Source organism: Anabrus simplex, chromosome 2, assembly GCF_040414725.1.
Source record: "Anabrus simplex isolate iqAnaSimp1 chromosome 2, ASM4041472v1, whole genome shotgun sequence".
Classification (NCBI taxonomy): Eukaryota; Metazoa; Arthropoda; class Insecta; order Orthoptera; family Tettigoniidae; genus Anabrus; species Anabrus simplex.
Window position 1 is genome coordinate 468020017 of NC_090266.1, and position 15439 is coordinate 468035455.

Consider the following 15439-nt stretch of genomic DNA (forward strand, 5'->3'; position numbering starts at 1 on the left):
TTCACTATAAAGCTTTTGGTAGTACAAATATGCATTAATATATTTTCTTTCAATATAATCATGTTCCTCAGTAAGTAGGAAGTGTCAGATTTGATGGTAATTTCAATGATAACATTGGTGCAATAAAAGCAGAACAGCTTAACACTGATCTTTCAATTCAACAATGACTTGAGATGAAAATTCAAAGTTCAGAAGTTGTACATTTTGAACAGCTGAGGACATACTTCAAAGCCTATTCAATAACTTTTTTCTTTGGTTTGTTTTAAAGCAACTCGTCACCTTTGATGAGGTACAACTACAACTAGTCCTTTTCAATTTAATCCATAAATAAACATTAGGATATTTTCCTTCAAGACTAGGGTCATTTGAATCTTATCAGCCAGATACAGACCCAGTCATATCATAACTTAATCCTTTTAATTCAGTGTCCTTTTTTACACATCCAATGAATTGCTCAGCATTTTATCTATCACATTTCTGTGGAATTCATACTTTAACTTCTATGGGTGTTCTGGTATTGTAGAAAGAAGAGGCTATAGTTTTGTAAACAGATGCAATATTTTCTAGTGTACTGGTGTTCAACTGTTTGCAATATTGCTGTAAGTTTCTAATTATCAGAGAAGAAGATCCTTTATGAAACAATAAGTATAAAGATGTATCTTCATTCTTTAGGTAGTTATTCAATCCACAACATGACATTTAGTAGCAACCTTTCTAGTTTCATGTGAGGTGAAACAACTCTCTATATTATCTATATAAAAATACAGTATGGTAGCTGGGTTCAGTTTACTTCTTGAAAATCCAGCAATTGTAATTCATTATTATACTTCTTTCCTTTTTATGTCAAGATTTAATGAAACAGGAATGTAGGCTTATTTGTAAAGGATAAAATATAAAATTGCAGGTGATTTAATAGAGTCTACCAGTATCTCTCATTTACATTACAAAACAACAGCACCAAATTTATACCACTACTTGTGGTAGTGCTGGTTCAAACATCGCGGGCTGTGGGCTGCTGACGGTATCTGAACTGGTCAGGTGACTGAGGTTACCAGTATATATATATGGAGTCACGCTGCTGGAAAGGGAGAATACCTCGCTGAGGCAGTCCAGACAGTCTAGCTCTGTCCAACGAATCACTAACACCGCAATCCAGGCACGGCGACTTATTGTCATTTAATAAAGTGGCGGACAGGTGGCCAGAGTTGCAATCGTATGTCGTTTCACTCCAGGACTTAATAACTTCAAACTCTGCCATCTGAAGTATTTGTAGGAGTATCGTACACAGGACTATATATATATATTGGCTTTATTAGCTGTTTGTTCAACGTTGGTGATACCACGACAGCTGATAGTTATTCTAGACTGTAAAAGTTATGGTAAAATGCAGTTTGCCGAAAAATCTAGAAAACAAGTAACTTATCTATTTGACATTCAAGTGGATATCTTTAGGTTATTTTGTTCTTTTGTGTCAGTGAAAGTAAACTTAAATGGATTTCAGTATGAGGACTATTATATTTTATGTTACCTTAATTTCTCCATTCAAAGGATTGTAATGTATTTGTACTGTAATTGCAAATTAGTTAATAAATATGTTGCATTGGAACTTTAATATACAACACTAATAAACTGAAATTCCTACTGTACTCTATAACAGTTACACGTTATTAATAATGCAACTCTCTTTTAGTGATTGTTCTTCTCTAGAGCCCTCTTCCATAAAAGTTTCACTGCTGACTACATAACAGACAAAGCTTGATGAATTCAAGAGCCAGTTTCCTTCTTCCTACTGAAATAGAACTTGTTTCATTTTTCAAATTCCAGTTTTCTGATTATTCTCATTCAGTAACTTGTAGATCTATTTGAAATGTGGAATCTGCATTTTTCCTATAGGATTATTCATTTCCATCAGTTGAGAATTCATTCTAAGTTTCAGGCATACAGCACATAATGCAGAAACAAAAACCGCAGTACCGGTATGTGAAAAGTAATCCATCAACTTTTGAAGAAACCAATACCTATGATCTTCACATGGCAAAGGAAGTAAAACTTGTTCAGAATGACCATTTCCATTTGACAAAAAGCAGTTCAACTGTTGAAAAAAAATAAAAATTAAAAAAAATGTAGTTCAGTTGGTTTAATTCTGTGCAATTTCATCATCCCAGTGTGAAGGATACCAACATTTAAGATTAGTTTGCCCATGCGATTACCAATAATAGTCTTGTAGACTTTCAACTAGGCATATTTCAAAGACTTCTATCTCCATTTAATATTACATTTTTCTGCCCTGATGGCTTCACTTGTTCACTTGTCTATTACTGGTGAACATTACTTTCATTTGTAGAGCACACAGCACAAGTTATTTCACTTCAGTTATCGGTATGTGAACTATTTTGAATAAGCCGAGCTAGCTCACTGTTTCATATTTACTGGGACTGGAAGTTTATTTACTTATCTGTCACTAGAAGTACCAGTACATGAAATATCACAGTCTGTGTGAATAATTTTCACCACAAGAGGAAAGTTCTGAAGAAAGTGGTGTTTCAGCTTTTACAGTCATTATTTTCATTTCTTTCATGCACGCATGCCCATTATCTTTGTATTTGTTCTGTGAATAAATGAAAATGAGCATGATTTTATCATGATGTTTTCATAGCAAATTAAGATAAATATTCTCCTTTTGTATACAGAAAAAAGATTTTACCCACATAACAGGATAGGTTTTAAAGAACGTTATCTCATATGCTTGATGGGCCTACTTCCTGTTTTGTGATGCCATCCAATTTCATTCTGTCTTTTTGAGTACTGTATTGGTAACAGTTATTAGTGCATCAAAATGACTGATTTATTGTCCAGATCATATCATACCATACAATATCAAAGCACTTAGTCAAATGATTGTATTATCCATTGTTCCTTTGATGTTTTGTTGCTTTCTGAAACATGTGTCATCGCTGCCATCTTCTCATATGTGAATTTTATGAAATTTTAATGCAAGTACACTAAGATCTCATATCAATACATGTATATTAGAAATATCATATAATCAGAAATTATAGAAATATATCTTTCAGTCTAATGACTTGAACATCGAAAATTTTGATCATGTGCATTCCGTGGTAGATGAGGAAAATTTATTTCTACTATGCATATCAATCGTCTTTTCAGCATACAGTATATCCCTATGTTCCATACGATGTTTTGTCAGATAGACTCGTAAGATCTGCAAAAATTAACTTGAATTTTAGACCAAGTTATAAAAATATATTACAAGCTAACACAATAATTGGTCCAAGACTAAAACATCTTTGGTGAAATAACATAAAATTTAGGAGAAATACTGAATTTAATGTAATGCTTTCTGTTTACAGCTGTTGATTTTATCATGATGTTTTCATAGCAAACGAAGATAAATATTCTCCTCTTGTGCATGGAAAAATATTTTAGCCAGATAACACAACAGGTTTTAAAGAACATTATTTCATATGCTTGATACTTCCTGTTTTGTGATGCCATTTCAATTTCATTCTGTCATTTTGAGTACTGTATTGGTAACAGTTATTAGTGCATCAAAATGACTGATTTATTGTCCACATCATATCATACCATACAATATCATAGCACTTAGCCAAATTATTGTATTATCCATTGTTCCTTTCAAATCAAATCTAGAGGTTTAAAGCATATCTATGCTATGATCATCATATTGTACTGTGGTTACAAAGTCATTCCAAGATTCTGAGAAGTAATTCATATTCTCATTTATTAATTTAATTTTTCAGTTTTTTACTTAAATAGTCTTGTCAACTGCTCTGCTGTGACGTGCCCACAATTCATTAGTTTGTCATTACGCACAATTGGTAATACTTAATACTATTCTCAAACTCATTAAATGTACTTCTACTCTAGACCTTAGTCACACCCACACTACGTAGCATTCATCAACTGACATTCCAAGAACAAGAGATAAAACTTCCTGATTATTTTCGTTACTCTAAGAAAGGATTTCTTCAACACACTGCGAGCTGTATTTTCTTGATAGATCCTGTTTACACCAAGTTTTTATGATTACACTTTTATATGATCTTCAATCTTTGTTGTCAACAGTGTCCGTATCTCCGACAGTTATACAGTTATGTGCATTAACAAATACGGTAGGTACTGAAATGCATCACTTGTGTTAACTGTAATGAAATTAATCTGATATGTAATTAATGTGCTTCTTTACGATTACAGTCTTCATTACTAGAGCTCCTGGCTTCAAAGTGGTGAAAATAGAAATTCCATGCAGCTGCCTATGTAGTGAGTTAGTTATGCAACTGATTCCATGTTCATGGTTACAGAAGCACTTCTTAGCACTTGTTTTGTACTTAGAACACGTAAAAGTGAGAGACTTCAGCTAATAAACTGTTGACACGTCAGAGAAATATTCCAGTACTCCTGACCATCAGCAATTAAAGGGACATTTGAAGTATCTAAGCTATGACTATTAAATATTTTATATGTTTCTCTGCAACTTCCCTTTTCCTTCTCTTCTCTTCTCTTCTCTTCTCTTCTCTTTACATCTACTGGTGTTTACTTCTAATTCAAGTAATTTCTGTTATGTGAGGAACACAGTACTTATTTTCATTTACTGAAATTGTTGGCGATCTCAGTCTTCAGTCTCACTAAAAATATAAATGTGATCCTTATTTTGCATTGTATATATTCAAGGAACATAACTGTGACATAAGTAATAGTGGTCCCTTTGACTCTTCCCAACATTCTTCCTGAAAGAGTATTCTTCCATTCTTCTATGAAGGAAACTGTAATGATATTTTCTTCACTCTTCCTTGAATCATTAAACCAAAAATCACTAAACAAAATATGGTATTTGTATGTTAATGTATCAGTATTCTTTGTGTAACCCTATTTCCTTATCATTTATAAGGTCATAGTATTCTTCCTACACTTCTGTAAGTGAAGATGAACATTCTCAGGAATTTTATTCTTGATCCATATAAACTATGAACATTTTACATCATCAGTATAATTACACAGTAACTCTTTTTTCTTTTTTCTTTTTTTGGAAAATATAACTTTTATTTCATATTTTTCTTGGTGATCTAGTTGAATTTTCCAGGTACAATCAGCATCTCATTGATAAAATTGTTTTGAATGAGAAATTTTTTTATCTACCATATAATATTTTTGAATCCATACAATCAACAATGGCTGTCATAATGCTACATAGTTCTTGAAGTGCAAAAGCATTTCCTGACTTACATGCTGATTTATTTCCTCTGCCTTAAGATAAAAATGATGTCACATACATGATATGAAATCTCAGCAAAGTCTTCAGAGCATATTTTTATTTCCTCCACATGATCCATGTGGTGCCCCAGATATTGTTCTCAGTGTTGTTCTTCAGGAACATCTATCTGCATACCCATACCAAGTGCTTTCACAACTCACCACCTCCAATTGCCAAATTACTGTCCTTAATGTTAATTAGGTGTCTGCTTCACAAAGGTCACAATCACTTCCAACTGCATTGGCAGTGTATAGATATCCACAGAGATGTTTCACTCATGTTATGAATAGCAGCTATGGTTCTATTAACAGTGAAAAGAATAAATAACAAGTCATGATATCCAGAACAGTATTCCGCTGGTCATAAACTGAACTTTATCTCACTGGCTGAAAGATCAAACTTCTTTTGACGTTGTTTCAATAAAACAAAAGCTTTTCTAGAGAAATGTCAAATTCCTTCTGCTGATGTCATGATAGAAGTCTCATTCATGGAACTTCCATTATATTTCTATGCTTCAGTTTTAATCGTGAAGAAAATACCCCATATTTCATGTTTATTATAAATATATATTCTTGAATTCATGGGCATACCTAGCTAGTTAGAGGTAATGGAAAATATTTATTGGATCAATAATGTTAATTAAGATAACTCATTGGCTCAATAGGAAGTTAACACCAATTTTACTCCAGGAAAGTTGTAATTCTCACCAACTGTGTGGCTTGGCAATAACAATTAATTATGATTCATTAATACAAGTTCCACAAACAAGTGAAGAAATATCTCTAACATACAATCAACTTTAATTCATATAGTCATATCTGACCATTAATTACTGATCTTGGTTTCATTCCTGCTCAGTTGATGGTATTTTCAACCTGGATGGTCAAATAAATCAAATATTAAGGTCTTCTGAATTATGTTAGACCCAAAAGTCTAGTCTCAAGTTGTTTTGCAAGTTTTTTGGCTGGATTTTCATTTAATGATTTAAATATATCTAATATTTTCACCCATTAGAAGAAATATGCCAGCTCAGTTAAGTTTCTGCAGCCAATGAACTCCAAGACAATAATTAAGGACAGTAAATGAGCTATTGGAGTGAGTACCAACAGCACATTGGAAACGTCAGTTTATGGGTTTTGCAGAGTTCCTATCAACTGTATGCATATATCCATTGGGGTACCACCCACCTGTTGGATTTCCACGCATGAACAACCTCCGGATCAAGGATGCTATGTCTCCTAGCAGCATCATCCAGTAGATCAAATAACCATTTCACAGCTGGAGGTAACGCATCATTTGCAGTCAATATGGTGTTGAAAAAATCATCAACAAATTTTTGGATAGTGCCTTTCGTAGAGAGTAACCTTGTGAGGAAGATCTCTGGAATTGCTTTGTGAGTCCGTTCAGATGTTTTATTATTTTGATAATGATGCTCATCTATAGGCCTCACTAAGTGATAAATACGCAAGTTCGAACTTGATTCCACATCACCATTAGCTGTTATGATTGGTGAAAGTGAATTGGTGAAATATGTGCCAGTACCTGTAAAAGAGAGAAAACATGTTACATATAACCCTAAAGTAATCAGACATTATAACATTTACATGAATTATGTGTGTATTTGCAGTCAAAAATTACATAAGTCAGTTCAGAGGTAAATTTCCTGAAAAATTCTAAAATATGTAGGTGGTTCAATAAGTAAGGCAACAAGACCTCTCACATATGTATTGCTCCCTAGTTTGTATCAATTTCCTCCAAAGCAGTACAAGTAAACCAATGCTTCCCCTTGTGACTGTTAGGCTATATCTCATGTCTGATCACTCACCCAACATTGTAAAATGGAAGGCCTGGCAGAAAAATCATCAAACATTGAGGTGTATAGTAAAATACGATTTCAGCATCTGAAGGGCACATAAAAATCTGCAACAACTGTAAAAAGCAACCTGAGTTGCCATTATTAGGTGTGGAATTGGTGTCCCATAAGAAGAGGCTGTATTTCACTGAACATACACTTGAGTTGCTATAGTGTTACCCGTTGGGAGGTATTGTGACCATCCTGTACTGAGCTGGCACCTAGCACGGATTGATATCCATCTATCTGGGCCACTGAAGAAGCTTCGAGGCCAAAGAAGATTAAGAATCGAGGGTGAAGTTCGGCGAGCCACCATATTCTGATGTTTGAAACTAGATTTGATTTCTTCTATGCTGAGACAGTTGGCGTGATATTCAGTTAAAACAAATGCTTATATGAGTGTTATAACTATGTGTGAAAATAATGTGTACCAAGTGCATACTATGTATTTTCATTCTTTTACAAGTTGATTTACATCGCACTGACACAGATAGGTCTTATGGCGATGATGGGATACGAGTAGGAAGGAAGCAGCCATGGCCTTAATTAATATACAGCCCCAGCATTTACTTGGTGTGAAAATGGGAAACCATGGAAAACCATCTTCATGGCAGCCGACAGTGAGGTTCAAACCCACTATCTCCCAAATTCAAGCCCACAGCTGCGAGACCTTAACTGCACAGCAAACTTGCTCGGTATTATTATTATTATTATTATTATTATTATTATTATCATCATCATCATCATCATCAGAGTTGCACCAATTTATGCTATGAGAGGATTTGTTCACTTATTCATTCAATCACCCATGTTCTTTTAATGAACTTTTAATACTTCTGGGAAATTGTACCAACATGATAACCTATTTATTGTTCTGAACAGATCTCTAGTACTGTACAATCCTACTACTAGGGATTTCCTACTAGGGATTTATCATCGCTCTGTTAGTCGTTGCAACAACAGCCTGTTTGTGGACTATATAATTTTCTCACTGCATATACATGTGAGGATTCCTTTTCTTTTAAGACAATATAATAATTTACTTCAGAGTACCAGAATATTGCAACAGAACAAATAAAACATGCAAAAAGCCACCAAATATTTCAAACTTAACTATATGTATATATACAAAAAGAAAGCATGCATTTCTAGAATATGGCACAGGAATGAAAGGGCAGGTTAGAATTTAGAAGATTTATGTCTCCTAAGAGATAATGGTGGGGAGCAACACTGGCATCCAATGCTACTGTTTCTCTCATCAGATGTTCCACATTTCAGAAAATTCATCAGTTGTTCTTGCAGAATGTTAAAATTCTCTTCTAAAACTATCAAAATATTTTCACTTTCCTTATTTCTATGTTTAGCACCATTCATTTCATTGTCAATAACTCTTCTGTTTTTTTTTTCTTCTGAAAGTAATTTTAGGGGTAGTCTGTGTTTGAACTCAACAAACCTTACAATTTGCATATTAAAAATGCAATGAATGGAAAAGTAAATATGTATAAGCAAGGACAGTTTTCTCTCCTAGGTTTTAGTTTTAGTTGCCAGATGTCCTTCAGGAACCATGAATTCAAATAATCTACAGGTTAAAAAGCCTTAAAAGGCCTTTATTGCAAAATCTCTGCTTTTCCTTTTGAAATCCCAGCATTGAGGAATGTCCTCAGTCTCACTGTTATTTATGAAATGCAGTGATCAGTTCACTGATGTCATTTCCTGCATTATCATCACACGACATTGATGATATTTACTGATCATTTCTTATGCTTATATAATCTTCATTTAACTTTGATTTTGTTTCTTTGTTGCCTAGGATTAAATTATTTTGTTATTTCCATCTTGAAAATTAACACAGAGAAATAACAACCTCACAACCAAACACCACGTGTGTGTAAGCATAATGTATAGGATTTTTTTCTGTATGACACCAACATCTAACTTCATGAGAAGGAATGATATCAGAGGACAACCAGCATTCACAGATGCAGCGATAAGAATTAAATTAACAGTACAGTGAACGTACAACACTGAATTTCCTAATTTTACATAACAGCATATAACCTCTTCCAGTCTTGATAATTTGTTAGAGAGCAATTTAAAAACTGTGAAAATATATGTTTTTCCCCATTAAGTTACAATTCAATTCCACGTATTCAATACACATTTTAAATATCGGTTAATAATTCAAACCATCATTATTAGAGAAGTCTTCCTCATGAACAGGGATTTTAATCTGGTCTGAGGCCTGGAATGGTGTTCACTCAGCCTTATGAGACCAATCGAAGAGCTGTCAGATATGAGAAGTCATGAAATCCAAGCAATACGGCTGAGGATTACCATGTGGTACTCCAATATCTGGATGTATAGAAGCCATCTTGTTTTGTTTTTGTTTTCATGTTCTCATTTTTGTTCCTTTAATTCAAATATTTTTGAGAATAGATTTCATTCTTTTAACAACCCCAATGTCTGTGCTCGTATGGCTGATACCAATTGTATGAATATGTTCTTCGATAACCACACCCTTCATTCTATCCTAAGTTAAATAGAACAAGATCTCATAGTCATATTAGTAGTTGCTAACACTATTATCTTTCACTGTCAGTTGTACATTCACCATAATTTCATCAGTAAAGCATGTGTTAGAATTAAAGCTACGTCCTCCATGGGCTATTCTTATAAATATTTTGCAGCAGTGATGCCTTCTTAACAGTCTTTGAGATATGAGGAACAACAGCACATCTGCCAGGTGAAATTTTTACTGATTCAGGTATAGTAGGATCAATAGGAAGAAGTCCAAATGCCAGTAATTGTAAAATATTTCTCACAGCCACATCAGTATATTTCATAGCAAAAAAGAAAGAAATTCAAGTGCCTAAAGTACATTGCCTACTGAAGTTTTGCAACATGTGGTACATACATAAATTACCACCTTGATGTTTGGGGGGGGAAGGCTAAATGCAGATCAGGATTGATTGATTGATTGATTGATTGATTGATTGATTGATTGATTGATTCCAAGCCTCAGAATGAATGCATGTAAGAAAAGCGGGCTATGCTTTGATTGAGAGAGATGCTGTAAGATGAGCAATACCACTGTTAGTGTGATAATACAACTGGAAATTATTCAAAGGATTTCAGGTACGTAAGCTGGAGTGCTGGATGAAACTGCCTATAAGCAGAGATAAATGAAAATGACAGAAACTAGGAACAATGTAACACAGAACAAGTCATTGTACACTTTTAAGTTTATATTTCATACTTAGCACAACAGTTTTAAAATTCTGTTGGTTAAATAAAACATGGTTTAAGACCAAAAAAGAGGGTTATCAGGACCAAATTTTCAAGTGCACCAAGTAATTGACAAATGCTATATGCAATTATAGATTCTATGTTTTGTAGATGAACAGAAGGTGTCAAAGAAAAGGATGCTGAACGTACAGAGGATTATGACATCAAAAATAGATTATTAAGGAATTTATGGTCTCATAAGGTTGCAGTGAAAGTAGATGCACGTGGCTATTATCTTTAAATTAATAGTCTTGTAAATCTACAATTTTTGTAAGTGAATGGTAGAATAAGTTCTTGATTCATGGTAGTTACAGGGAATTCACTATTATTATTTATAATATACACGGACGGATTAATGAAGGACTTGAAGTAGCACGTGGCATTCAATTAGATGAAAATTTTACAATAGCAGGCAGTGTCAGAAAATTGCACAAAGACAGTATATCACTCACAATTTTGATCAACTCCATTCTGAAAGAAGAAAACAAGTTTGTAGATAAAATTATTGATACAATGCTGATTATAGGTCCATTATTTTGTTAGGGAGCAAAAAGTAGCTGGACTCTGAATATTTCATTCATAAGTTGAAGTTAACAGGCATGTAAGTAGCAAGAATGATTGCTAGAATGAACAAACTGGAACAAAGTTAGGATGGATTTGTAATACAGTGGTAGTGACTAAGTTATGAATGAATACACTGGATGAAAGTGGATGTGAAAATCATCTTTGATGGTGGTGTCACATGAAGTGAAATGAGCACATTGGTTACTTGGGAGGTTAATGGACTCCCAGTAGGTAAGAGGAGCAGAAATGGGGCCAATGACCTATATTTTAAGCCCATTTAAGCAACAAGTATCATCATCATCATCATAATCATTAGGAGCAGAAATGAAGATAATTATCCTAAACATTGAGATGAACATCACTAGAGTAGGAAGAAAATCCTCCAGTAAGACAGTATGACTTCTGGACTTTAATTTCTGCTAGTAATAGACTTTTACAAGTAATTATTTTCCTCTGTTTCATTAGTTCATGGTCTTGATAAACTCAGTTGAGGAGAATGAATTCCAGTACAGCCAGGCCCTTGAAGCTTCACTATAATTAATTTACCTCCTTCTTACCAACCATGTACCTACGTATATTATATATCACAGACCTTTATAACACATATAGATTTTGTTTCCCTTTACCTTCATGGCCCTTCATATCATTTATTTTTGATGAAGCTGAAAAGTTTATGAAATATGCACAGACGCTACTCACAATTCTGACAAGGCTGTTTGCAGTTGGCATTATAACTATCATTCTGACGAGGAATGAGTGACATGACTGCAGACTCCTTCACTCCATAATGAGCTAAAGTATTTAGCTTTTTCCAACCACAAATCGATTTTGTAGTTAGATCTTCATCTTGCAAAGTCAAATGGCCTCCTCGTCCATGCCTCCATTCTAGTTTTGAAAAGAAATAGACTGTAATATTAAACATCAGAAATTTTATTTACATCACTGAATGCCGTAAGTGATCAGTTACAAGTAACATTTAAATACATATAAGCAGACAAATAAAAGGAACAAAGGAATATCAGTAAGCAGGAGACATATGGAGATTGCGGAGAGATGGTGTGGATTGACATCAGTAGACGAATAAGTATGAGTGGTGTCTTTAAAAGTAGGAAAGATCACAATATGAAGATAAAGCTGGAATTCAAGAGGACAAATTGGGGCAAATATTTGTTTATAGGAAGGGGAGTTAGGGATTGGAATAACTTACCAAGGGAGATGTTCAATAAATTTCCAATTTCTTTGCAATCATTTAAGAAAAGGCTAGGAACACACCAGAAAGGAATCTGCCACCTGGGCGACTGCCCTAAATACAAATCAGTAGTGATTGATTGATTGATTGACTGAGGAAGGAAATCTGTGCAAAGATAGTATAACTCTATGACTAGTCACAACCAACTACATAATAGTGATTAGAACCTCCAGAATTTCTGCTATTTTCTTAATTATTATCACACGTAATTTTCTCTTGATGTTCTTAGTTACTTCCTTACTTCCACATGCCTCTCCGTAAAAAATTCTTGTTACTTAAATAATACCCTGATTCAGGGGCAGCTCATGAGGTAGTGTTGGTGTTCCATTAAACCACCAGTGTAATAAAGAAAATGAAATTCTTTTCCTCCCAAGAACAGTTTATATTAAATTTAAATTTCAAGGAAATGTATGCATATCTAATTCTGTCTTCATTTGAATGAAAATGCAAACCGACATGCGCTCTCGCAGTGCTTGTTTGAGTGTGTGAGCCAAATCTCACGGGCACCGCTTCCTAACATTATACGCTGTACAAAATACTGTTTGGCTTGCATTTTTACGTATTGTTAAGGATTGAGGGAGTACCAGTGGCTGCGTGACACATACTTGAATTTTATTCACTAGAGTGCAGCAAGTAACTAGTACAATTCAAACTGCTTTATATTCCAACCACTAGAGAACAGCATATGGCAAGCATGGTGTAGGCAACACCCAGCGTTACTAATATAGTGATTCTGTCTCTGTGTTTGATGATTATTATATCTTTTAACGACGAGATATTCTTTGTTCTCTCATGTTAAAAGAGCCACCTAGCAACTTTTTAAAACTCATATCAGCAACAGAAATAAATCTTTCTCTATTCATAATGTAACAATCTAGGATTTTTGCAATGAGTTTTGCTCTGTTTCATTAGTGCAAATTGGCGACACAATTACCATTACCTACCAGAATGCAAGCACAAAATACCAAATTTGCTAACTTTTCTGGTGTTTATTAATGGAATCAATTATTTTTGTGTGTAATGGTACAGGGTGCAGCAGATATCCCTTGCTGTACGTGTACTTTATTGAAATTGGGATAAAGTGCTTGTGTGCACGCATATTTTGGTGATAGCTATGGTTATTTATTCCTATGTGAGGCGAGCATATGTTACTTTCTTTAAAATTTTATTAGTTCATTTGAAGGAGTCGTTTAAGGTTTTGGAACAAATACTTTCGGTGAGTAGGCCCTATATATATTTTTCTTCAGTTTTTTTCCTGGGAGGATGTTAATTTGTTCAATAATTATCTTAGACCTGGAATTTTAACAAAAATGTATGTGGATTAAAGTAGATATTTATATTAGTTTCTGAATGTATAAATATATTTCAATTGTTACTGTATTAAAAGAATGGTCTTGCAAACGAGCAGAGGTAAACAATGTGATTTCATGTAACTTCTAGCTTAGATAAATATGCACTGTCTGTACTTGCAATTTCAAGATTTCTTTACAAATTATGAATTTGCTGGCAACACCAACAGAATAATTACCAGCCGCCCCTGCCCTGATCATAAAATTTAAAGTTATTTCTCATAGATTCAATTTATCTCTCTATACTTTTCTACTGCATCTTGGCACACTCACTCAATCACTGAAACTTTTAGAACAGCTCCAGTAAAAACAATGAAAAATACCTAAACTACTACAATGATAGATGAAAGTCAAAACTATGAATACTATTTATATATTTAATCTTTCTTAAATTTGTAGTGCTCACTAGAGTAGTTCAGATAGTAATACACTTCAGAAAAGAGCCTGAATTTTACATTAGGCTAAAAATATAATCAAATATGATTTCTGTTACACTAGTGCAGGCCATGCATGCTACATCAGAATTTTAATAATGACCTTTAACTAGGAATTAATCCAGATTTACGAAAAATACACTGAAAGTTGGTTTCATTTACTAAAGCTCTGTGTAGCTTAGGTAAGATTAGACAGAAAAGCAAATTTTAGTCATGAATGATAAATGAAAACAGATGCATTAGACACTGAAAAGTCTATAAATTAAGACAAGTCGTTACTAGCTACATGCAAACATGCGTGCATGTACACATGCACAAATGCAAACACACAAAATATTTGAAATCTACAAGGTCTGTTTCTTTATTAGTGGCAGCACTGTTGCATGTATGCTAGGAAACTGAACCAGTGTTTGTTGCATATGCACACATTAGGGTGGTACCCACCCTACCTCAAAGTATACTGATTCATCCATACAACGCTCCGCATGCAATGTGCTGTAAAGAATAGAGATGTCGGTGAGAGAATGGTCAAATGGTAAGTATCCAAGATGTTCTTGAAATAGGAACAGCACAGCTGGATTAAAATTTAATGTGCCCGCAGCCATACAGCAAAACAGTGGCATAAAAGATTAAAGATTCCTGAGGCATGCAGGGATTCGACGTTGCCTTACAGGATCGTGTAATAGTGGGTCAAAGTCTTCAGTGACAGATGACAGCATGTGGCCAATGTGCCTCTGCTGGACTACCCCAGTGTCAGTGATAAGCTGTGCAACTTGTAGGCAGGTTGTTGGGAATGGATACAACCCAGACAGTTTGTAAGTTAGCCCGAGAGACAAGAATAGTGCCTAAGACAGTGTTTTATACCCTGAAAGACAATGTTGGCATGAGAAAAAGTACATCACGATGGGTTCCTCACCATTTGACGGAATTGCAGAAATGGCAATGTTACGATCCTGAGAAAACCAAGTGGGAATGCTATGAATGCAAAGGTGAGGTTTTCTTATGCCATATAATGAAGGATAAGACATGGGCTTGATTGTATAAGCCCAAACTGAATTTCCAATAGAACAAATGGCATCATTACGGATCTCCATGTAAGTCAAAGGTGTGTCAGAACCCGAGCAATGTGAAGGTGATGGTGGTTCTTGTGTTTGACTGTGGAGGCTTTGTGCTAATGCATATCATACCTCAAGGACTGAGCAGAGTGGCTGCGCTTGGTAACGCTCTACGGCTATGGAACCAATCTCCGCATTCGGGAGACGAGTGGGTTCGAACCCTACCATCGGCTGTCCTGAGAATTGTTTTCTTTGGTCTGCCATTATCACTTGCAGACAAATGCCGGAACAGCTCCTATTCATAGACCACAGCCGATTCCTTTCACCTCCTTACCCAATTTCACTCACCATCATTCAT

The 15439-nt window shown here is 34.6% G+C and overlaps 1 protein-coding gene across 2 annotated transcripts in view; it reads right to left on the reverse strand.

The window, feature by feature from the left end:
• Positions 1–15439, reverse strand: part of PlexB (plexin B) — a 1268238-nt gene that overhangs the window by 33058 nt on the left and 1219741 nt on the right. The window contains exons 18-19 of one of the 2 annotated variants that reach the window (XM_067140856.2): positions 11694–11879; positions 6481–6835 (exon numbers count right to left, since the gene is read on the reverse strand). In XM_067140856.2, the coding sequence (XP_066996957.2) occupies positions 6481–6835; positions 11694–11879 (541 nt within the window). Of the gene's footprint in view, positions 1–6480; positions 6836–11693; positions 11901–15439 lie in introns of both variants that reach the window. The other variant, XM_067140855.2, reaches the window with a different exon arrangement.